General features: G+C 44.4%; 1 protein-coding gene across 1 annotated transcript in view; it reads right to left on the bottom strand.

Annotated features, from left to right (window-relative positions):
- LOC148473150 (cytoplasmic phosphatidylinositol transfer protein 1-like) overlaps positions 1-20847 on the bottom strand; it is a 52736-nt gene that overhangs the window by 20990 nt on the left and 10899 nt on the right. Inside the window, exons 3-4 of the mRNA XM_088460031.1 lie at positions 14861-14932; positions 1923-2015 (exon numbers count right to left, since the gene is read on the bottom strand). Of these exons, the coding sequence (XP_088316157.1) occupies positions 1923-2015; positions 14861-14932 (165 nt within the window). The remainder of the gene's footprint in view (positions 1-1922; positions 2016-14860; positions 14933-20847) is intronic.

Below are 20847 nucleotides of genomic sequence, written 5' to 3'. Positions count from 1 at the left end.
AGTTACACCTACACCCCTGGACATCTCTAAGCTCCTTAGCAAAATTTGGAGAATGAGTCAGTGATGGCACTTTGGACTCACAGGCCACCGGTCTGCGATCAATTTCTTGTGGCTTCAACCATCCACCCTCCCTTCCAAGCCTCATAGTGGCTGCACCCTTTGCAGTTGCGGTAGATTTACCATGTACCAAAAGTCACACCCATATACAGTGCATCCGGAAAGTATTCACAATGCTTCACTTTTTCCACATTTTGACATGTTACAGCCTTATTCCAAAATGGAATAAATTCATTTTTGGCCTCAAAATTCTACTCACAATACCCCATAATGACAACGTGTAAAAAGTTTTTTTGAGATTTTTGCAAATGTAATAAAAAAAACCCCACTAAGAAATCACATGTACATAGGTATTCATGGCCTTCAAAATTCAAAATTGAGCTCAGGTGCATCCTGTTTCCGCTGCTCACCCTTAAGATGTTCCTACAGCTTAACTGGAGTCCACCTGTGGTAAATTCAGTTGATTGGATATGATTTTGAAAGGCATACACCTGTCTATATAAGGTCCCACATTTGACAGTGCAAGTGTGGGACCTTGCACTGTCAAGGTCCCACACTTGCACAAACCATGTGTGTGCACTGCACAAACCATGTTTGTGCACTGCACAAACCAAGCATGAAGTGCAGGGAATTGTCTGTAGACCTCCGAGACAGGATTGTCTTAAGGCACAAATCTGGGGAAGGGTACAGAAAAATATTTGCTGCTTTGAAGGTCCCAATGAGCACAGTGGCCTCCATCATCTGTAAATGGAAGAAGTTTGGAACCACCAGGACTCTTCCTAGAGTTGGTCGGCCATCTAAACTGAGTGATCGGGTGAGAAGGGCTCTAGTCAGGGAGGTGACCAAGAACCTGATGGTCACTCTGTCAGAGATACAGCATTCCTCTGTGGAGAGAGGAGAACCTTCCAGAAGGGCAACCATCTCTGCAGCAATCCACCAATCAGGCCTGTATGGTAGAGTGGCCAGACGGAAGCCACTCCTTAGTAAAAAGCACATGGCAGCCCGCCTGGAGTTTGCCAAAATGCACCTGAAGGACTCTCAGACCATGAGAGACAAAGATTGAACTCTCTGGCATGAATGCCAGGCATTATGTTTGGAGGAAACCAGGCACCGCTCATCACCAGGCCAATACCATCCCTACAGTGAAGCATGGTGGTGGCAGTATCATGCTGTGGGGATGTTTTTCAGTGGCAGGAACTGGGAGACTAGTCAGGATAGAGGGAAAGATGAATGCAGCAATGTACAGAGACATCCTGGTTGAAAACCTGCTCCACAGCGCTCTTGACCTCAGACTGGGGCAACGGTTCATCTTTCAGCAGGACAACGACCCTAAACATACAGCCAAAATATCAAAGGAGTGGCTTCAGGACACCTCTGTGAATGTCCTTGAGTGGCTCAGCCAGAGCCCAGACTAGAATCCAATTGAACATCTCTGGAGAGATCTGAAAATGGCTGTGCACCGACGCTTCCCATCCAACCTGATGGAGCTTGTGAGGTGCTGCAAAGAGGAATTGACAAAACTGCCCAAAGATAGGTGTGCCACGTTATTGGCATCATATTCAAATATTCAAAAAGACTTGAGGCTGTAATTGCTGCCAAAGGTGTATCAACAAAGTATTGAGCAAAGGTTGTTAATACTTATGTACATGTGATTTCTTACTTTTGTTTTGTAATTAAATTGGCAAAAAACACAAAAAACTGTTTACATGTTGTCATTATGGGGTATTGTGTGTAGAATTTTGAGGACAAAAAAGAATTTATTCAAGTGGAATAAGGCTGCAACATAACAAAATGTGGAAAAGGTGAAGCGTTGTGACTACTTTCCGGATGCACTGTACAAATCAGATTACGGTTTAAATTCTTACCTCTGATTTTTTGTAATAACCTTCTGGAAGGTCATCATCGGCTATATCAATCAAACAAACATCATCCTCTGGCGTAGGCTTTTCACCAAATACCTAAAAACAAAAAAGCATACAGCAATCCATCTTTACATACTGTAAATCAGAAGTTCAGTCTCCATAGCATTTGCAGAGAGTATTTACACTTATTCAGTTATGCGTTGTCCTTGCACTGATTATATTGGGCAGGAAATTAGAGGTGCAAAAACTTATACCACCTAAACAATGCCCAAGAATTGGCCAAACAAACATCTGACCTTTGACAAACCACATCCCTATTTCTGGAGTCTTAAAATTGTGTTTTCCCAGTAAAAACGTGGACTAATGAAATATATGACCTAAGTTAATACTTTGATGTACTAATACAGTATTTAGCACTATATGAAAAGCCTAAACTGATATTTTGGAAAACTTTGGTACATTTGGTGTAATTGCTTCAAACATCATAGTTGTATACAAGTTGACTACAAAGCCCTTCACTGGTGTACATTCATGTGTATGAATGTGCAAGGAATGAGACACCCACTTTTAGTGTGTGTAGATGCTGTAATACCGCCTGGTGTGCCTTTAGATGCCACCATCAGGCGCACCATCAAAACTTGCTCCGGACCTGTGGCAGGTGGAGATTTTCCAAAATTTTTTAAATTGTAAAATTAATATCTGAAGATGCCATGTTTGCGTTGTCTGCACGACGCCATCTGGCGTAGTCGGTATAATATCATTGTGCACTGCGCTATTTTAGCATTGTGTGCATCTGCCGTGTTACTGCACACTGTAAAAAATATATATAATAAATACGCACGGATACAAATATATAAATATATTTGTAAAGACTTCATATATTCAGTGATGACAGACGAGTCTTGTGGACATGTTTGTGACAAATAATTAAGAATACACAAAGATACTGTGAGTGTTTACTTCGCATATAGAAACAGTGTGTCTGAGGCAATTGAAGTATAACACAGACACTGATATGCTCAGAGAGAGTGTTCTGAATGTGGATTTAGAAACAATTGTCAGACGTTTAGCTATCGTTAGAAATTGTAGGCCTTGTGTCCCATGCTGATGTGGTTAAGAGGGACTAACAATTGTATTCTGAATACACATAGGAAAGCCTTTTGTTAAAGTTATCAGACTCCTTGCCAAAGCTTGCTCAACCTGTGAACAGGACAAACTCCATTGTCTGTCATTATTTTAGTTCAGACAGAAGTAATATTACTGTTTGGAGTTATGTATATATATATATATATATATATATATATATATATATATATATATATTGGTATATTTATATGTATATATACACTTAAACGATCACATGGGTATCCACAATGCGTACACACATATATATATACAGTTGCAATTATGAATAGAAACACACACAGTGCATGTATTGCGCTGTAACACAAACCCTGCACACAGCACACCTTTTACACTGCATGTAGACACAAAACGCATACTTACATATAATCATAAATATACACGCACTCATAAAAGGTTCCTGCACATTATGGTTTATATTAAAGTTATTCATTATGATGTAAAATGTATGTATTTGATATTAATGGTATACAACATGATAAACATGGCATGTTTGGTACTAAACTGACACACTGTTTATTTCCAGATATCTGAATCTATCAGCGAGGGAGTAGCATCTTGCATTCGATGGTTATGGAATATAGTAAATTATTGGTTAGAATGTATACACTGTAATGTAATGTCTCTATCTAGTTTAAATCAATTAAAGAAAGACAATGTAATCTGGAGAATTGGGACATACCCCTAGTGAACTGTCCTATGAACTACAGCGCACTACAAAGACCAAGAGCAAGAACCAATGGAATTATGTTTGTCTGTCTACATTGTTGCTATCATGATCTGTTAGGGTATATAGCCTGTGTCCCGGTCCCAGTTAGTAGCCATTCTCTTGGATGACCATAGACCTCAGGATTGATGACTGTAACTGGGACCGGTGCGCTTGCGTTTGTATCGACTGTACCTTATGTATTTAATAATCCTTTGTGCTCATTGTTTAGATCAAAGATGGCTCATCTCCATTAAAATCAGCATTTCATGTGACTCTAAATCTGGCACTTGAAAATGTAGCAAAAGGGAGAAAATATGTATCAGTCTCCGAAAGATACTAGCTGTAATAAAATTGCAGCAAATTACATAATATAGTCTATCAGATAAGCACTGCTGCAGATCTATCTAGAGTCCAGTACCATTTGGGTATTGCAAAAATAGTTAGTCAAAAAGGGATAGTTATCTAGTCTGGAAATTGAATGAATCATGAATGGAAAAAATATCTTTTGGAGACTGATACATTTTTTTCTCCTTTTTGCAATATTTTTAAGTGTCTATGGATCTATTCATCATCACTAAATTTATACAAATGCTGGTGAAAATTAACATTTTCCCCTACTTTTGTATAAATTAAGAATTGGAGCTATTCATTATAAAGGTATGCAGGAGATATCACTGATATCTCCTGCTTACCTTTCAGCCCCAATTTTGCTCGCTGTCCACCTTCCACACAAGTATAGGGACCTAACTTCATTGAGCTGTGAAATTACAATACTTCCAGAGGTTGACTGCAGAAATATTCGCCATCTCCAGATGAAAAAGAGTCCTGGGTTGCAAAGATTATCAATTCGGATCCCTCCGCCACTTCCGCTGGACGCCGGGGCTTTGTGCACCTGCATGAAGCCCAGTTCTTGCAGGCACACTAGCATTGCCGGGTCAGACTCGACGTACTAATTTTTACCTCTAGCAAAGACATTCACGGACACAGCTGATCTTCAGATCTGATGTCTCCATGCCGGAACAATGGCGAATTGCTCCAGTGCTCGCGGTAAGATATAATGTTAGTTATCAGGGCTGCCCATCTCCCAATAAATAACATAATGAATAGGCCCCTTAAGCTGGGTACACACTGGCCGATATATTGGCTGGTCAATTGATCGACCAATATATTGTGACCCCGTCGGCCAGTGTGTACAGACGATATGTCTGTGAACAATGTCGTTCACAGACATATCGCATTGGCTGTGCTGCACAGCCAATGAACAGATATGTCTGCAGACATATCTGTCCATCGGCATGTATGTACGGGCAAGTGTGCAGAGAGCGGGGGGAGCCGTGAGTGGATACTACATACTCGACTCTGGCACAGCTCCCCATCCACAGCAGCCCAGCACACGCTGCTGTGTGCTGGGCTGCACTGGGAGACTGTCCGAGGCTGCTAAAGCAGCAGCCCGAGCAGTCTCCTATGCCAAAGGGGGGAGCGATCACGCTGATCGTGCCCCCCATTGGCTGTGCGCCGGGCTGAGGGGCACACAGCGCTCCCCTCCCCCGCGCTGCAAATGTTTTTCCCTCAAAGGGGGCGTGGCCACGCATCCCGCTATTAGGCCATGCCCCCTACACGCCCCCCAGCTGCCAGGACCCGCTGCAGCACAGATGATAGTTGTTCATACACACAGAACGACCATCATCTGCAGATATATCTGTCAGGTGTGTACCCACCTTTAGTCTTCTGAATTGGACACTGCAGCATCCGTGTGTCCATCTTTTGCCTGTCCTGCTTCGCGACTTTATGCAAATACCACTACAAGCCCTCACCTGGTATAAAGCCATGCATCTGAATGTGCAAGGACTGAGACAGCCACTTTGAACACAATTAGACGCTGAAATACTGCTTGGAGCATCTTTAGACACAACCAAACTTGCACCAGACCAATGCTAAGTGCAGATTGTCCATCAACGTATGACCTCCAATGTGAGCAATATCAGTTCAATGACACTCCCATAACTCACCCTTAAAACAGGCCATCTTTATGCATCCACATAGCCACCTCCCTGTCACCTACCAGTCACCGCCCAGGACTGCCCAATACATTTTCAATAAATATCACACACTCTGGGCACGTGCGCAGTGCGACACATGGATAGTAGACAAAAATCACTCAACTGCGTCTGATATCGACATTGCATTTGACTCTGAATCAGGCCCTTAAATATGTGTATATATTTGTTATTCATTGTATCTTAACAATTTGTTATATTAAATGTATTTTTTTTTATTTGTACCAAGCCTTTATTATTTATTTATTTTTGCTTCTTTTTTTGTTTCACCATGTTCAGATGTTTTTGGCAGTACCCCTTTCACAGCTGAATAAAAATTACATACCCAGTGCCATTAGATATTTATTATTATACAGATTTATATTTGCTTATCTAAATTTTATTGCTGTTACTCAGAGAAGATCTGATAAACCAATACATGTTATTATAGTTAGAGGGTATATAAGTAATAGCCTTGTTAGCTATAGGTATCTGAGCAAGACAGACACCATGATAAAGATGAGCATTGTTAAATCTAAAAAGCACTGCAAAGGATCTGTAAAAGTTATTTGATTTTATGGGAAAACCAGGGAATACCCTATACAAAAATTAAAACCAGTAATTTCTATTGTTTCCCAAACTACTGTACTGTACACAATTGGTCTAGAATATTTATTTAATTTTTTCAGGCAGCATATCAAAAAGTAAAAAATAAAACATGTCCAACTGAAGATAGTGAAATAAAATTTAAAGCTGACTTGTGGCCTCTAGATACAGTGTCAAAGGTCAAGAGTAACTTTTTGCAGTTTGTCCAATATCACTATGATGATCAAGTCTTCTGTTATCCAACAGATCTCAGCTTGATAATACAGTGGGACAATAGTTATTCATAACAGAGGAAATTGATATGGAAATAGTTTTAGAACAGACTTTCCCTTTGTATGGGACTGTGAGAAAACATGAAAGTTATGCATAAATCATAGCAATATATGGTAACAACAAATTCTCAAGAAGAATGCCATATCTCAAGACATAAGACAATGGGGTAAATGTAAGAGCCTGGGACTTGCAGATATCTGCCTTTTCCAGCGAATCTGTGTAATGTTTTAAAGGGGCAATCATTTAAAAGGCAAAATAAGGTTGGTTTTGCCTTTTAAATGATTGCCCCTTTAAAACATTGGGCAGACTCACGTCAACGTGACTGCATCACCCAGGATATTACATTTACCCCACAATTTGACCTCTTAGCCAGAAAAGTAATGCATACATGCTTACTTTTCTTTTGTTCCCCAGGGAAAGATCCTGGAGCGTAGATGCAGGTGGCCACAGTGGGGTGTGGGAGAAATCACTTCATTTTTGCCCCACAGCATAAATCCACAAGTCACATCATCATGTAGAGAGGGTGGGCCAGGGTGATATGATTTGCTGAGAATCGGGTAATCACACCCACATCCATTTCTTTTCTCTAGGAAGTGGGCAGAATGCGGGAGGGTGACCTGCTCTTCTGGGATCCATGGGGACTCCCAAAATTTAGGAGTCAAGTATAATAACTAATACTAATAATGGTATACCCAAAGTGCATGCAGTATATGAATGTTTTCTGTGGTCTAATTGGTAGGTTTCCGCCACAGTAGAGAGGAAAACTTTATTGTTGAGATAGAGCCAGACAGACATATGATATAATTTCAGTCTGTATAATAAAACTAGCGGCAGGGTAGCTGTACCTATCATTGACAGTTTTACGTTTTGTTGAAGTGTCTGATATAATACACCAAGCCTGGCCATCCTGTGGCTCTCCAGCTTATTATAAACTACAAGTCTTAGCTTACCCTCCCACCGATCAGCTGGTAAAGCATGCTAGGACTTGTAGTTTCACGACAGCTGAAGAGCCACAGGTTGGCCAAGCCTGTATTACACTTTAAAAACCCTTTTTGCATTTGACTAGAGCACTAATTTAGCCGGTGTTATTTTTCACCTGTTTATATTGGTGCATAAAATTGAATGTGTTACTAGTAGGGATGAGCGGGTTCGGTTCCCTGAGAACCGAACCCACCCGAACTTCGGGGATCCGGGGCGATCCGAGCCCAAGCTCGGATCTCCCTGTCTGCCCCGGATCCCTCTCCCGAGGCAAAACCTCGAGATCTGCTGTCGGATCTCGAGGTTTTGCCTCGAGCGGCCATTTAAAAAAAAATGCCTTTGCCTTTAATGGGCAAAGTGCTGATTGGCTGACAGAGCCGTCTGTCACGGCTCTCAGCCAATCAGCATTATGGTGCTCATTTGCATGTAGCACGGACTCGTGAGATCCGTGCTACATGCATCTGTGTGATTGACAGTGACACAGAGCACAGATGGGTCAGTGAGACCCGTCTGTGCTGCTGTGTATTTCAATGACACAGATGCACGCACGGACCAGGAGATCCGTGCTACTTGCATCTGTGTCATTGACACAGAGCACTAACGGGTCCGTGAGACCCGTCTGTGCTGCTGTGGTAAATAAAAAAAAAAAAACCTGTGTAAAAAGAGAAAAAAATGGCGTCCTCCCCCCCAAAAAAAGAGCAACCAGCCCCGGGCATTAGTGACCCAGTGCTGGGTGTGCTTAAATACAGGGGACAAACGACATAGGGGTCCCCTGTACTTAAACACAACCAGCACCGGGCTAGTCAGAACCAGAGCTGGTTGCCAAAATACGGGGGACAAACGACGTAGGGGTCCCCCGTATTCTGCGCAACCAGCTCTGGGCTCTGATCCGGTCCTGGTTCTGGAAATACAGGGGAAAAAAATGAGTAGGGTTCCCCTGTATGTTCCAGAACCAGCACTGGACTTTTTCTAGCGGGGGGCTGATGCCACAGCCAGGGGAGCCCTTTCACCGGGCCCCCCAGCCGCAGCATCAGCCCTGACCGCTAGTCAGCCCAGGCCGGGGATCCCTGGAGAGCTGGGGACCCCCCCAATAAAGGGGTCACCCTCTCCAGGGCACCCCAGGCCCAGGCTGATAGCCCGGGGCTATCCCCGCCACCCCTGGTGGCGGTGGGTGGCGGGTTGATTGTGTGGTGTGGTGTAAATAAAGAATATCAAACATTGTCTTTACAAGTAGAACTGCAAGTCCCAGCAAGCCTGCCCCGCATGCTGGTACTTGGAGAACCACAAGTACCAGCATGCAGGGCATTAAGGGCCCACTAGTACCTGTAGTTCACCTGTAAAAAAATGTTTAAAAAAAACACAGGACACACACACCGTGACAGTATAAGTTTATTAAACATACATACACACACACACACACACACACATGTACACATACTCACCTATGTAACCCTGTAGCATCGGTCCACTTGTCCGGTAAAGTATCCATAGGGGACCTGTGAAAAAAAACATACTCACCATCTCCTATGCGAGGTTCTGTCCTCTTCGTTCCAAAGTAGGCATCCCCGGACTTGGCAAAAAAAAAAAAACGAAAACGCGATCCACGAACTTAGTACCGTTCTATAGAACGGTACTTCCCGAATGAGAGCTTAGCGGCGGGGTATCACCATGGAAACCCCGCTGCTAAGCGTTCATTGGCTGAGAGAGGCCATCTCCCGTCTCTCTCAGCCAATGAACGGCTCCCTCCATTGTAGTCAATGCTGGGAGCCGCAAGGTTATTAAAGTTTACCCTGCGGTTCCCACCATTGACTACAATGGAGGGAGCCGTTCATTGGCTGAGAGACGGGAGATGACCTCTCTCAGCCAATGAACGCTTAGCAGCGGGGTTTCCATGGTGATACCCCGCCGCTAAGCTCTCATTCGGGAAGTACCGTTCTATAGAACGGTACTAAGTTCGTGGATCGCGTTTTCGTTTTTTTTTTTTGCCAAGTCCGGGGATGCCTACTTTGGAACGAAGAGGACAGAACCTCGCATAGGAGATGGTGAGTATGTTTTTTTTCACAGGTCCCCTAGGGATACTTTACCGGACAAGTGGACCGATGCTACAGGTTACATAGGTGAGTATGTGTACATGTGTGTGTGTGTATGTATGTTTAATAAACTTATACTGTCACGGTGTGTGTGTCCTGTGTTTTTTTAAACATTTTTTTTTACAGGTGAACTACAGGTACTAGTGGGCCCTTAATGCCCTGCATGCTGGTACTTGTGGTTCTCCAAGTACCAGCATGCGGGGCAGGCTAGCTGGGACTTGCAGTTCTACTTGTAAAGACAATGTTTGATATTCTTTATTTACACCACACCACACAATCAACCCGCCACCCACCGCCACCAGGGGTGGCGGGGATAGCCCCGGGCTATCAGCCTGGGCCTGGGGTGCCCTGGAGAGGGTGACCCCTTTATTGGGGGGGTCCCCAGCTCTCCAGGGATCCCCGGCCTGGGCTGACTAGCGGTCAGGGTTGATGCTGCGGCTGGGGGGCCCGGTGAAAGGGCTCCCCTGGCTGTGGCATCAGCCCCCCGCTAGAAAAAGTCCAGTGCTGGTTCTGGAACATACAGGGGAACCCTACTCATTTTTTGTCCCCTATATTTCCAGAACCAGGACCGGATCAGAGCCCAGAGCTGGTTGCGCAGAATACAGGGGACCCCTACGTCGTTTGTCCCCCGTATTTTGGCAACCAGCGCTGGTTCTGACTAGCCCGGTGCTGGTTGTGCTTAAGTACAGGGGACCCCTACGTCGTTTGTCCCCTGTATTTAAGCACACCCAGCACTGGGTTACTAATGCCCGGGGCTGGTTGCTCTTTTTTGGGGGGGTGCACGCCATTTTTTTCTTTTTTTACACAGGTTTTTTTTTTTTTTTTTACCACAGCAGCACAGACGGGTCTCACGGACCTGTCATTGCTCTGTGCCAATCACACAGATGCATGTAGCACGGATCTCCCGGGTTCGTGCTACATGCAAATGGGCACCATAACGCTGATTGGCTTCCTGTCTGCCACTGCAGTGCCACTCCTAGATGGGCCACGTGTTTGTGCCGCCCCCTTGTGTCGCTTAGCATAGTCATCCAGCTTCCTCGGTACAACCTTTTGGCCTAAAAACAATATTGTGAGGTGTGAGGTGTTCAGAATAGAGTGGAAATGAGTGGAAATTAATGTTATTGGGGTTATTAATAGCGTAGGAACAAAAAAAGGCCCATTTATGTGATTTTAGCGGGTTTTTTTTATTTTTTAAGAAAAAATCCAGATCCAAAACACAAAACCCAGAACCCAAAACACGGAAGGGTGGTTTTGGCAAAACCAATCCAGATCCAAAACACGAAGAAAGATCCAGATCCAAAACCAAAACACAAAACACGAAAAGTGTCCGGTGCACACCCCTAGTTACTAGCTAGACCTTTATTATTTGCGTGTTTTTGATTATATACTGTACATACATTTGAGTGACTTTTCAAATTAATGCAAATAACTCTGGCGTTAGTAATTTCTGTTTTGCAATGCAAATGTTCACATTTCCAGGGTAACTGGAATTCGCCAACTGCACGTACTGTATTTGCTTTTCTAATGTACTGGAAGTATGATTTTGTTTTACACTATAGTTGAGACCCAAATTATTGTGATTTGCAAGAACAAGGTATTCTGAGACTTCGATCCTTTCGGATGGAATATTTAATTTATACATGCTGAAATGTAACACCATAACAAAGTATAATATTATATTACAAGCTATTGTAGCTCATTGTATACTGATGATGTGGAGTGTAAATATTTTTAAATATTAGTGCGTAATATATTTGATAGGAACATACTAAAGTGGTATTCCACCTCCAAATACCTAGCACATAGGCTTGTACATGGCCTACTGTATGTGCCTTTTACTAAATACACTTTCTGGCTTTGTTCTGTGCATTTTGCATTGTTTATTGTTGAGGCTGCGATTATATTCAATGAAGTGTGCTCAGCAAAACTGGAAATAAATAATTCCCTGATAGTATATGGCATCTGGCGGTGCATTCTAGTACTTTTTATCTTGAACCTATTTAAAGGTGATCCACACTTGTACATTAGTATATATGAGCCAAAACAATTGCAAGGGAGTGGCGGTAAAATGCAGCCGTGTCGCTATAATTTTCGGGCGCTGCCTGCCAAGGTGATCGTGTATGCAGGAAATGTGGCTCTGGCGTCTCTCTTCCCGTGGCCATTCTGTGGCACCATACACTTACTCTGAACTGCGATAAGATCTGTAACCGATACTGTGTCTGTGCAGGCAGATGCTACGTTTGATGCAGATGCTTGTATTTGCAAAGTCGCAGGTGGGTTTCTCACTACCACTCCTGGCAGCTGCATATGTTTGCCTAGCAGCTGCATACACAGACGCAGCAATAATGCCAGTAGCATATTTCGCTGAATCAGTAATTCAATTACTGTCCAATCGGTTCACAAACGTTTTTTACATGTTTTCTGCATTGTGATGATAATAAAAGCCATATATAGCAAATTGTGATAATATTTTTATAGTCTTACTTGACAGCTTCCTAGCTGCCCCCTCCGGGAGCCTGTCGCGGGAAAGTGCGCCAATGGGCATGATGACGTGATCGCGTCATTGTGGCCCACCCCCTGCTACACAATGCTGTAATTACTGGCATTGTGAAGTAGGAGGCAGGGCAACGATGATGTGATTTAGCACGGAATGCGTAATTGGCCGGCTTGGCAGACTTTCCCAATCTTCTCGGCGGCCGGGAGCGCCATCCAATTTTCGGGAGCCTTCTGGCCATTCCAGCAGAGTAGTCAAGTATATCTATAGGAGACACTTATTCAGCCTTTTGTGCAAAAAATCCTCCAAGTTTCCACACGTTATGTTTCAAGAGCATATCGCAGCAGATATTAGAGATAGCTGTTGTGGTCCCTCTATTTTTGATTGCAAATCCAGTCCCCATAGAAGTGTAGGGAACTACAATATGGGAAATTGTATACAGCTACGATAAGATTTGCCATTTGGAGCTTGACCTCTGATATTAGGCATTGCTTTGTAAGGATGGACTCCTTTCAGAGCCCATGTCCATCCTTTTTTTTCTTCTTACATTTCCCTGATAATTAATTTCTTACTGCCGCAATACGTGTCATTGAGAAAATATACTTATCTGTGCTTTTATGCAGATTGAAATATGCACAATATGTCATATTAAAGACAGACTTATTGAAGTATTGCACAACCCTCCATCTATGGACCTCATCTGTCAATGACCAGCTCTTCCTTGGAACCCAGGGCCTGCTTCAGAGCCGGACGCTCTGACCAGAGCGCTCGCTCTGAATCAGTGCCCTCCTACCTAAAAATGGAGCAGCCTCCTGCCACTCGCATAGCTGTGGGTGACCACCCACAGCTTATGCGAGCGGCCAAAAAGATGGTCGCGATGGTCATGACCATCGCGACCATCGGGCTTGCGACGAGACCCTGCGGTAGGGTCTCGCTGTCGCAAGCCCAGGAGTGCTTTTGGCTCTATCAGAGCCAAAAGCACTCCCACTGACATCACTAATGATGTCAGTGGGGCCGGACCCAGACGGTAGGCGTTCCCATGGGAACGCCTGTCTGGGCAGCAACGCCCCCGGCACGCCCACCAAAGGGGGCGTGCTGTCACTCACCATCGACAGCATGTCCCCTTTGGTGCGAGACCCATAGCGACAGCTTGCTGTCGCTATGCGAGTCTCGCGCATGCGCACGACGGAGCTCCCTCCGTCGTGCGCATGCGCATTAGGGCACCATCGACCTGCTTGCGAGCGGGTCTGAATTAGGCCCCCAGTCTGTACAAAGAGCATTTAAAGCCAGAGGCTGTATCAGCGTAATGGTGTGAATCAAGTCTGTCTGACTCTCATTGGCTCCTAAAATAGACACACCGCCACCGGGTAGTACAAGTGCACTACCCGGGTCTGGCAGCGGTGTGTTTATTTTACTGTGTAGTGTGGACTGCACTCTGGGGTCTATTCACTAAAGGTGCGTATCCACTACAGAGAGTGGAACAACTGTTCCATTACAACATTGTAATCATTCAATTGTTCATCATCCTGTGCAGTGTATAATGTGCCCACACTGAACGATATGCCGTTCAGTGCAGGCACCCTCCCTCATCCTTGAACATGCACAATCTGTCGATATCGGCAGGTTGGCCTGCATGTTCAGGCAATGACAAATGCTGCCAACGACCAGTGGGAGCGCACATCGCTGGTCATTGCCGGCATATTCACTGCACGATTAATGAGCGATTGAATGATAACGAAGTCGTAATCGTTCAATCACTCATTTTTCTCATGTAGTGAATACGCGCCATAAGAGAGATAAAAACGAGAAAGATAAGTCCCAGTCAATCAGCTCCTAAATGTCATTTTTCAAACACAGCCTGTAAACTGACAGTTAGGAGCTGATTGGCTGGGACATCTTTCTCCAACTATATCTCTCCAAGGCTTAGTGAATAGACCCCTCTGTGTGGTCCGCACTACACTGACTGAAACCACTGTCATTGACCGCGGGCACGAGCCACGGCCAACCCCCCTATTTACGCCACTGATTGGAACATGGCCGCTGTTACTACACAGGAAATCAACACTGCATCCACCTTTCATCAGGCCCAATGTCTTCAGGTGACACTAACTACCTCCTGTTTGTTAGGTATGGGTACTTACTTGAGATTACATAAGTATGTACATAAGTACACATACTATATAAATTATCTAGCAGTTCTGGATTAGTATTATATTTTTCCGGAATTTGGAACACCATGCCTAAAATAAACTAAATTACAGTGTAAATTTGTTATCATCCCTTTATTATGCCATATGCATTAAAATGTGATTTTCCATTATGATATGAAAAATAAAAGTAAATGGAAATGTCAGTCATTTGCTATGGGGTCATGGTTACAGACACCTGGTGGTGTGCAGTGAGCAACCTATGAATTATTTTCTAAACTAAAATAGGTATAATCACCGGGATTTGGCTGTAATTCTTATCGATTGTAGCTATTAAGACCATCATAATTAAAGTCAGGGAGGCAACGGATGAACCTTACATTTAGACAGCGTTTTGCTTTTTCGATGCTCATTTATAGTTTACATTTTAAGTTCAAATACATAGATACAGTTAGAGATGCTTACCTGTGTATTGCAACCATTATTATTTTCAAATTTTGTTTCTATTCGTATTTGAAATTTTGGCAGAAAAGAGCACTGGGGGGAAAACACATTATGTTAAAATGACAAAAGATACAGACAGTGAGCAATAATATAGCACATTGTAGTATAATATATAATAGGTCCATTTAGCAGGAAGCTAGTGTGTAACTAAACAGCGTTACAGAATAGAGGCTTTTGTCAACTTTTCTGTAGGACTTGATTGCACATATACAAAACAATGACATGTTTATTTAAATCCAAACAGTTATAAAATGGTGTAAAGTGTAAACACAACAAAACATTCCTGGAATCCAATAAAATTACTTTAACCTCTAAACTACAAAGGACTGGATGTTTGTAAACCCCACCGGCTTCAATTCAGCCCTTTACAATGCAACAGAATGGGATTATTTCACTTACAACTTGAAAAGCCTTTGTGTAGAATAAAAAGGAAATTTTACCTGTTTTTTTTTATCCATTTTATCATGCACAGCAATTACAGGATGAATAAAGTATTTTAGCATGACTGTATAGTTATGGTAACAATAAGAATCTGATGAATATTCATCATTATTCTAATCTGAGATTTATGGGGAGAATTATCAAAGCTTGGAGAGAGATAAAGTGTATAGAGATAAGGTACCAACCAATTTTCTACTAAAGCTGGGTACACACTGACAGATATATTGGCCGAACAATTGATCGCCCAAAATATCTGGAGCCCGTCGGCCAGTGTGTACCCGCGATATGTCTGTGAATGACGTGCTGCAGAGCCGAAGGACATATATCTGTCCACTGGCAAGTTTATACGGACGATCAGCCGTTTGCCCGTACACATGCAGCGACAGCCGCGGTGAGGGGTGCAGACCCGCCCCTGACCCTCCCCCGGCCAGTGGGAGCCGCGGCTGCCTGGAAAATGATGGTCATTCAGTGAATATGAACGACCATCATCTACAGATATATCTGCTAGGTGTGTACCCACGTTTACTAGCATTTTTCAAATGCAGTCTGGAAAATGACAGAAGATGATTGGTTGGTACTTTGGGGTCTATGTACTAAGCCTCTGAGAGATAAAGTAAATGGAGATAAAGCATCAACCAATCAGCTCCTAACTGTCATTTTTCAAAGACAGTCTGTAAAGTGACAGTTAGGAGCTGATTGGTTGGTACTTTATCTCCGTCCACTTTATCTCTCTCCAAGGCTTAGTACATAGACCATTTTATCTCTGTCCAAGGTTTGATATATTACCCTCTAAAGGTGCCTACACACATAGCGATGTGCTCACGATCCGACACTGTGCACGATTTCCCTTAAAAGCTCTCCTCGGCAGCTCTGCACACTTGGAGGGGTATTCAATATGGGAGTGAAAAGTCCGCGCTGGACTTTTCGCTCCACATCGGAGATTTTCCTGGGATAAAGTATCGGGCGTACGCCCGCTTTATCCCCGTATTCAATATAAAACCTTCGAAAACGGGAAGGTGCGAAGTGGGATCTGCGTAACAAAACGAAATTTTCCTGGAATAAATTGTAGGACCCCCCTAATGTTGTAAAAACATGGGGGATCACTATGGGTACCCCCGTTTTAGCCTGCAAATGAGAGTCGGGGATTTAAATAGCCGCAGCAGGTGTTTTTTCCCGACATTGAAGAAGTGTTGCAAAAAGAGCACTTAGGTATTTTTTTTCATTTTTTTAAGTGGTCCAATCAAATTTGAAAATGGGTACTAGCATAATTTTATGTCCCTAAAGTAAGTTTTAAAAAATTCTGCAACTATGCACCTGCTGCTAATAGCCTATTCTAGAATACACCTGAATACACTTGCAGAATAGTCCTGAACCTATTTCCCTATTTTTAAACACTTTTTCCCATTTTTTTTTTCACCCCAATTTTGAAACTAATTTTTTGGGGTGTCTCTATTTTTTTTAAAACTTTTTTTGACAGTTATTTTTAAAATGTCATTCCCAGGGGTGCAGGCTATTTTTTTTAAGCCTGCACCCCTAAACCCCAATTCTGCACTTTTTTTCGCCACCTATTCAGTGGTGAAAAGTTATCCCCGGTTTTTTTCGAAGACTTTTCGAACCTGCGAAAAGTCTTTGAAATTGAATACGGTGTAAAACCAAAACCTCCGGAAATGACGTCATCGGTGCGAAAACATCGCAAAAACAGAGTTTTTGCTCCATATTGAATACCCCTATTGGTGTTTGCAGTGTCCAATCTTCAAGCAATCTATCGTGCATCCAGACTTTTCTCCAGTGCATTGGGTCCCAGATTGGCAGATCTGCCCTACAGCACGGTAGATCTGACGATGCGATGTACGACCAGCGGGGACGCGCATTACATCATGATCGTGAGTGGGGACTCACGATTTACTCACGATTTGGGTATATTTTACACGATCTGTCGTTCCGATGCATCGGAATTGGCCAGATCGTGTAAAATATCGCTATGTGTGTAGGCACCTTTAAAACGATTTCTCTAGATTCCATCCATTTCAGACAAAAATGGTGATAAAAAAAAAAACCCTGTGTTATTACCTACGCCAGCCACTCAGGCTGCAAAGGGCCCAATATCACAATGTTTGTCGCCTAAAAACAAACGACACTCAACATGACACAGTAATTCCTTTGAGACACATCAGATCTGTATTGATCCTTGCCTACTTTGGTAATCTCCACTTCAATAAAGCATAGAGGTGAGGTCCAAGTGGCAAGTGCAGGGAGTGTGATGATTCCTTACCCCACTGTGCAATGTTGTGATTTACATTAAGCAGTGGGGCTATAATGATGTGGTTTTACTGCAATATCTTTTGTCATAAAGCACAATACGGAAGTGGGTATTGCATTTTTCTTCCAGGAGTCCCATGAAATCCTGGAGTCTCACACATTTGACAAGTTTGAAAATTAGACATGTTGGTAAATGCAGTTGGATGATGACCATAGGGCCTCTATCAGGGGGGTACAGGTGACACCAGAAGGGCTCGTCCGTGCCAATGATCCTGGCCGCAAACTGCATCTGCCTGTAAAGCTGTTTGCAGCAAAGATGATCGGTGGTCCCTTCCCTCAGTGAGATTGTGATCTGTATCATGTCCCTATAGTATAGAACAGAGCTGTTGCCAAATTAATATGGGGGCAGGGGCATGGGGTATGCATTCGCCGGGTTCGCCTCGCCCTTTCTCTCAGTGGGCATCAGTCCTCCTCTCTCTGGGTCTCATTCAGGCCCGGTCTTTAGATGCAAGGGGTCACTCTGATTGAGGGCGGCCGCTTGCATCTTGAAGTGTGGCCTCCTGGTCGCTAGCTAAGCTGTGAGATACCACCCACAGCTTAGCGACCGACCAGGGTGATGATCGCGATGGTCAAGACCATCGCAACCATCGGGGCTTGCGACGAGACCCTAAGGTTGGGTCTCGGCACTTACAAGCCCCAGGGAGCTTCCTGCTCTGATCATTGCTGATGTCAGTGGGGCCGCCCCCAAACTGCAAGCATTCCGTCGGGAACGCCTCCGTTTGGCCGGCCACCCCCCCTGGCCCATCTTCCAAACAGGGTGAGCTGTCAATCAACATCGACAGCTCGCCCCCTTTGGTTTGAGACCCGAAGCGACGGAGCACCCGTCGCTAGCCGGGTCTCGCGCATGTGCATGTCGGAGCCAGCTCCGACGTGCGCATGCCCAGTGGGCAAACATAGACCCAGTTGCAAGCGCTCAGCACTTGCGACCGGGTCTGAATGAGTCCCACTGTCCCTTCCCCCAGCTGGATCTCTTCCTCTGTTAATGTTATGGGGGAACGGGGGTTACAAAAGCCAGCCCGCCTCTCACAGTCCCTCCTTTATGTGTTCCTGCCCCCAATCTATTCATTTGTTTTCTCTTGTGCGCTTTTCCATTGGTCGGCCCTGCCACCCCATCTGTGCCTCTGCAACATCACCTGTGTCTTTGCCCCCCCCCGGTACAGATTAAATGGTGTTTCGCTACAGCTGCGGAACTAGTTGCTCTACACTTCTCAGCGGGGCTCACTAGCACCGAGCAGCTTGCGCTGCATGGCGTATTGAGGCTAGATGTATGAGGACACATCTGTATGTACAATTTGGTTAATGTGACAACTCTACACTTGTATTACTCGGAAACCAAGTTCATACACTACTATTTTCAATTGGTAAAGCTGGTATGTAATTTGTAGGGATGAGCGGGTTCGGATTTCTGAAATCCGAACCCCCCCGAGCCCTCCCAATCCGAGTCGTATCCGAGTCAGGCTCGACTTATCCCGCCTGACTTGGATCTGAAATCGAGGCAAAAAGTCATCATCCCGCCTTCCGGATCTCGCGGGTTTTGAATTCTATAACAGGTCCCCGCGTCGGCGCCATTTCTCACTCCGCTGTGGACAGTGAAGAGGGAGGGTGGGAGCTAGGGCTGGCTGGGCTGTGTTGTGCTGCTGTTGTCCATAGGGGCTGTGACCACTCAGTCCATAGTCCTAACTGGGCTGTGTTGTGCTGCTGTTGTCCATAGGGGCTAGCTGGGCTGTGTTGTGCTGCTGTCATAGGGGCTGGCTGGGCTGTGTTGTGCAGTCAGTTGTCCATAGGGGCTGTGTCCACTCCAAAGTCTATAGGGGCTGGCTGGACTGTGTTATGCAGTGTCCCATAAAGGCTGTAGTCCTAGAGGGGTGCTGTAGTGTTGTCCAGGGGGTGATCTGTGCATCAGGGGTGCTCCCCCAAAGTGCACTCCAAAAAAAAATTAATTCTTTTTTTCTGTGTTTGTGAATTGTGTGCGCAGTAGCCGCACGTGCATCAACAAAGTAACGCCAAGCGTGCTACTGTGTCATAAGTAACGGGCCAGCTAGCGTGTCCGTTAAAGGGTGCTGTAACCCCCAAGGTGAACTCCAAGTAAAATAAAAAATTATTTTCTGTGTTTGTGAATTGTGTGCACTGTGCCCGCACGTGCATCAACAAAGTAGCTTCAAGCGAGCGCCTGTGTCATAAGTAAAGGGCCGGCTGGCTCGTCTGTTAAAGGGTGGTGTAACCCCCAAAGTGCACTCCAAACAAAATAAAAAATGATTTTCTGTGTTTGTGAATTGTGTGCTCTGTGGCTGCACGTGCATCAACAAAGCAGCAGCGCCAAGCGTGCGCCTGTATCCCATAGGTCTGTTAAAGGGTGGTGTAACCCCCAAAGTGCACTCCACAAAAAATAAACAATTCTTTTTTTTCTGTGGTTGTGTGCGAAATGTATGCGCAGTAGCCGCACGTGCATCAACACAGCAGCAACACCAAGCGTGTGCCTGTGTCATAAGTCAAGGGCAGGTTTGGACATCTGGTCTGGACTGAAGGACGTGCCAACAATTTCTGACATGTCTACTGTCACTGCATATGATTCTGTCACCACTGACAGAATGGTGGAGGAATTATTTTCTGTGTTTGTGAATTGTGTGCACTGTGGCTGCACGTGCATCAACAAAGGAGCAGCGCCATGCGTGCGCCTGTGTCATAAGTAAAGGGCCTGCTGGCTTGTCCGTTAAAGGGTGCTGTAACCCACAAAGTGCACTCCATAAAAAATAAAAAATTCTTCTTTTTTTTCTGTCTTTGTGATATGTGTGGGTTGTAGCCGCACCTGCATCCTCAAAGCAGCAGCGACAAGCATGCGTCTGTCTGTTAAAGGGTGGTGTAACCCCCAAAGTGCACTCCAACAAAAATAAAATAATATTCTTTTTTTCTGTTTGTGTGTGAAATGTATGCGCAGTGGCCGCACCTGCATCCTCAAAGCAGCAGCGACAAGCGTGCGTCTGTCTGTTAAAGTATGGTGTAACTCCCGAAGTGCGCTCCACAAAAAATAAAAAATTCTTCTTTTTTTTTTTTTCTTTGTGAATTGTGTGGGCTGTAGCCGCACCTGCATCCTCAAATCAGCAGCGACAAGCGTGCGTCTGTCTGTTAAAGTGTGGTGTAACCCCCAAAGTGCACTCCAACAAAAATAAAACATTTTCTTCTGTGTTTGT

The sequence above is a fragment of the Taudactylus pleione genome, unplaced genomic scaffold, assembly GCF_031769625.1.
Source record: "Taudactylus pleione unplaced genomic scaffold, aTauple2 ptg000960l, whole genome shotgun sequence".
NCBI classification, from domain to species: Eukaryota; Metazoa; Chordata; class Amphibia; order Anura; family Myobatrachidae; genus Taudactylus; species Taudactylus pleione.
This window is presented reverse-complemented; position numbering and strand designations above follow the sequence as displayed.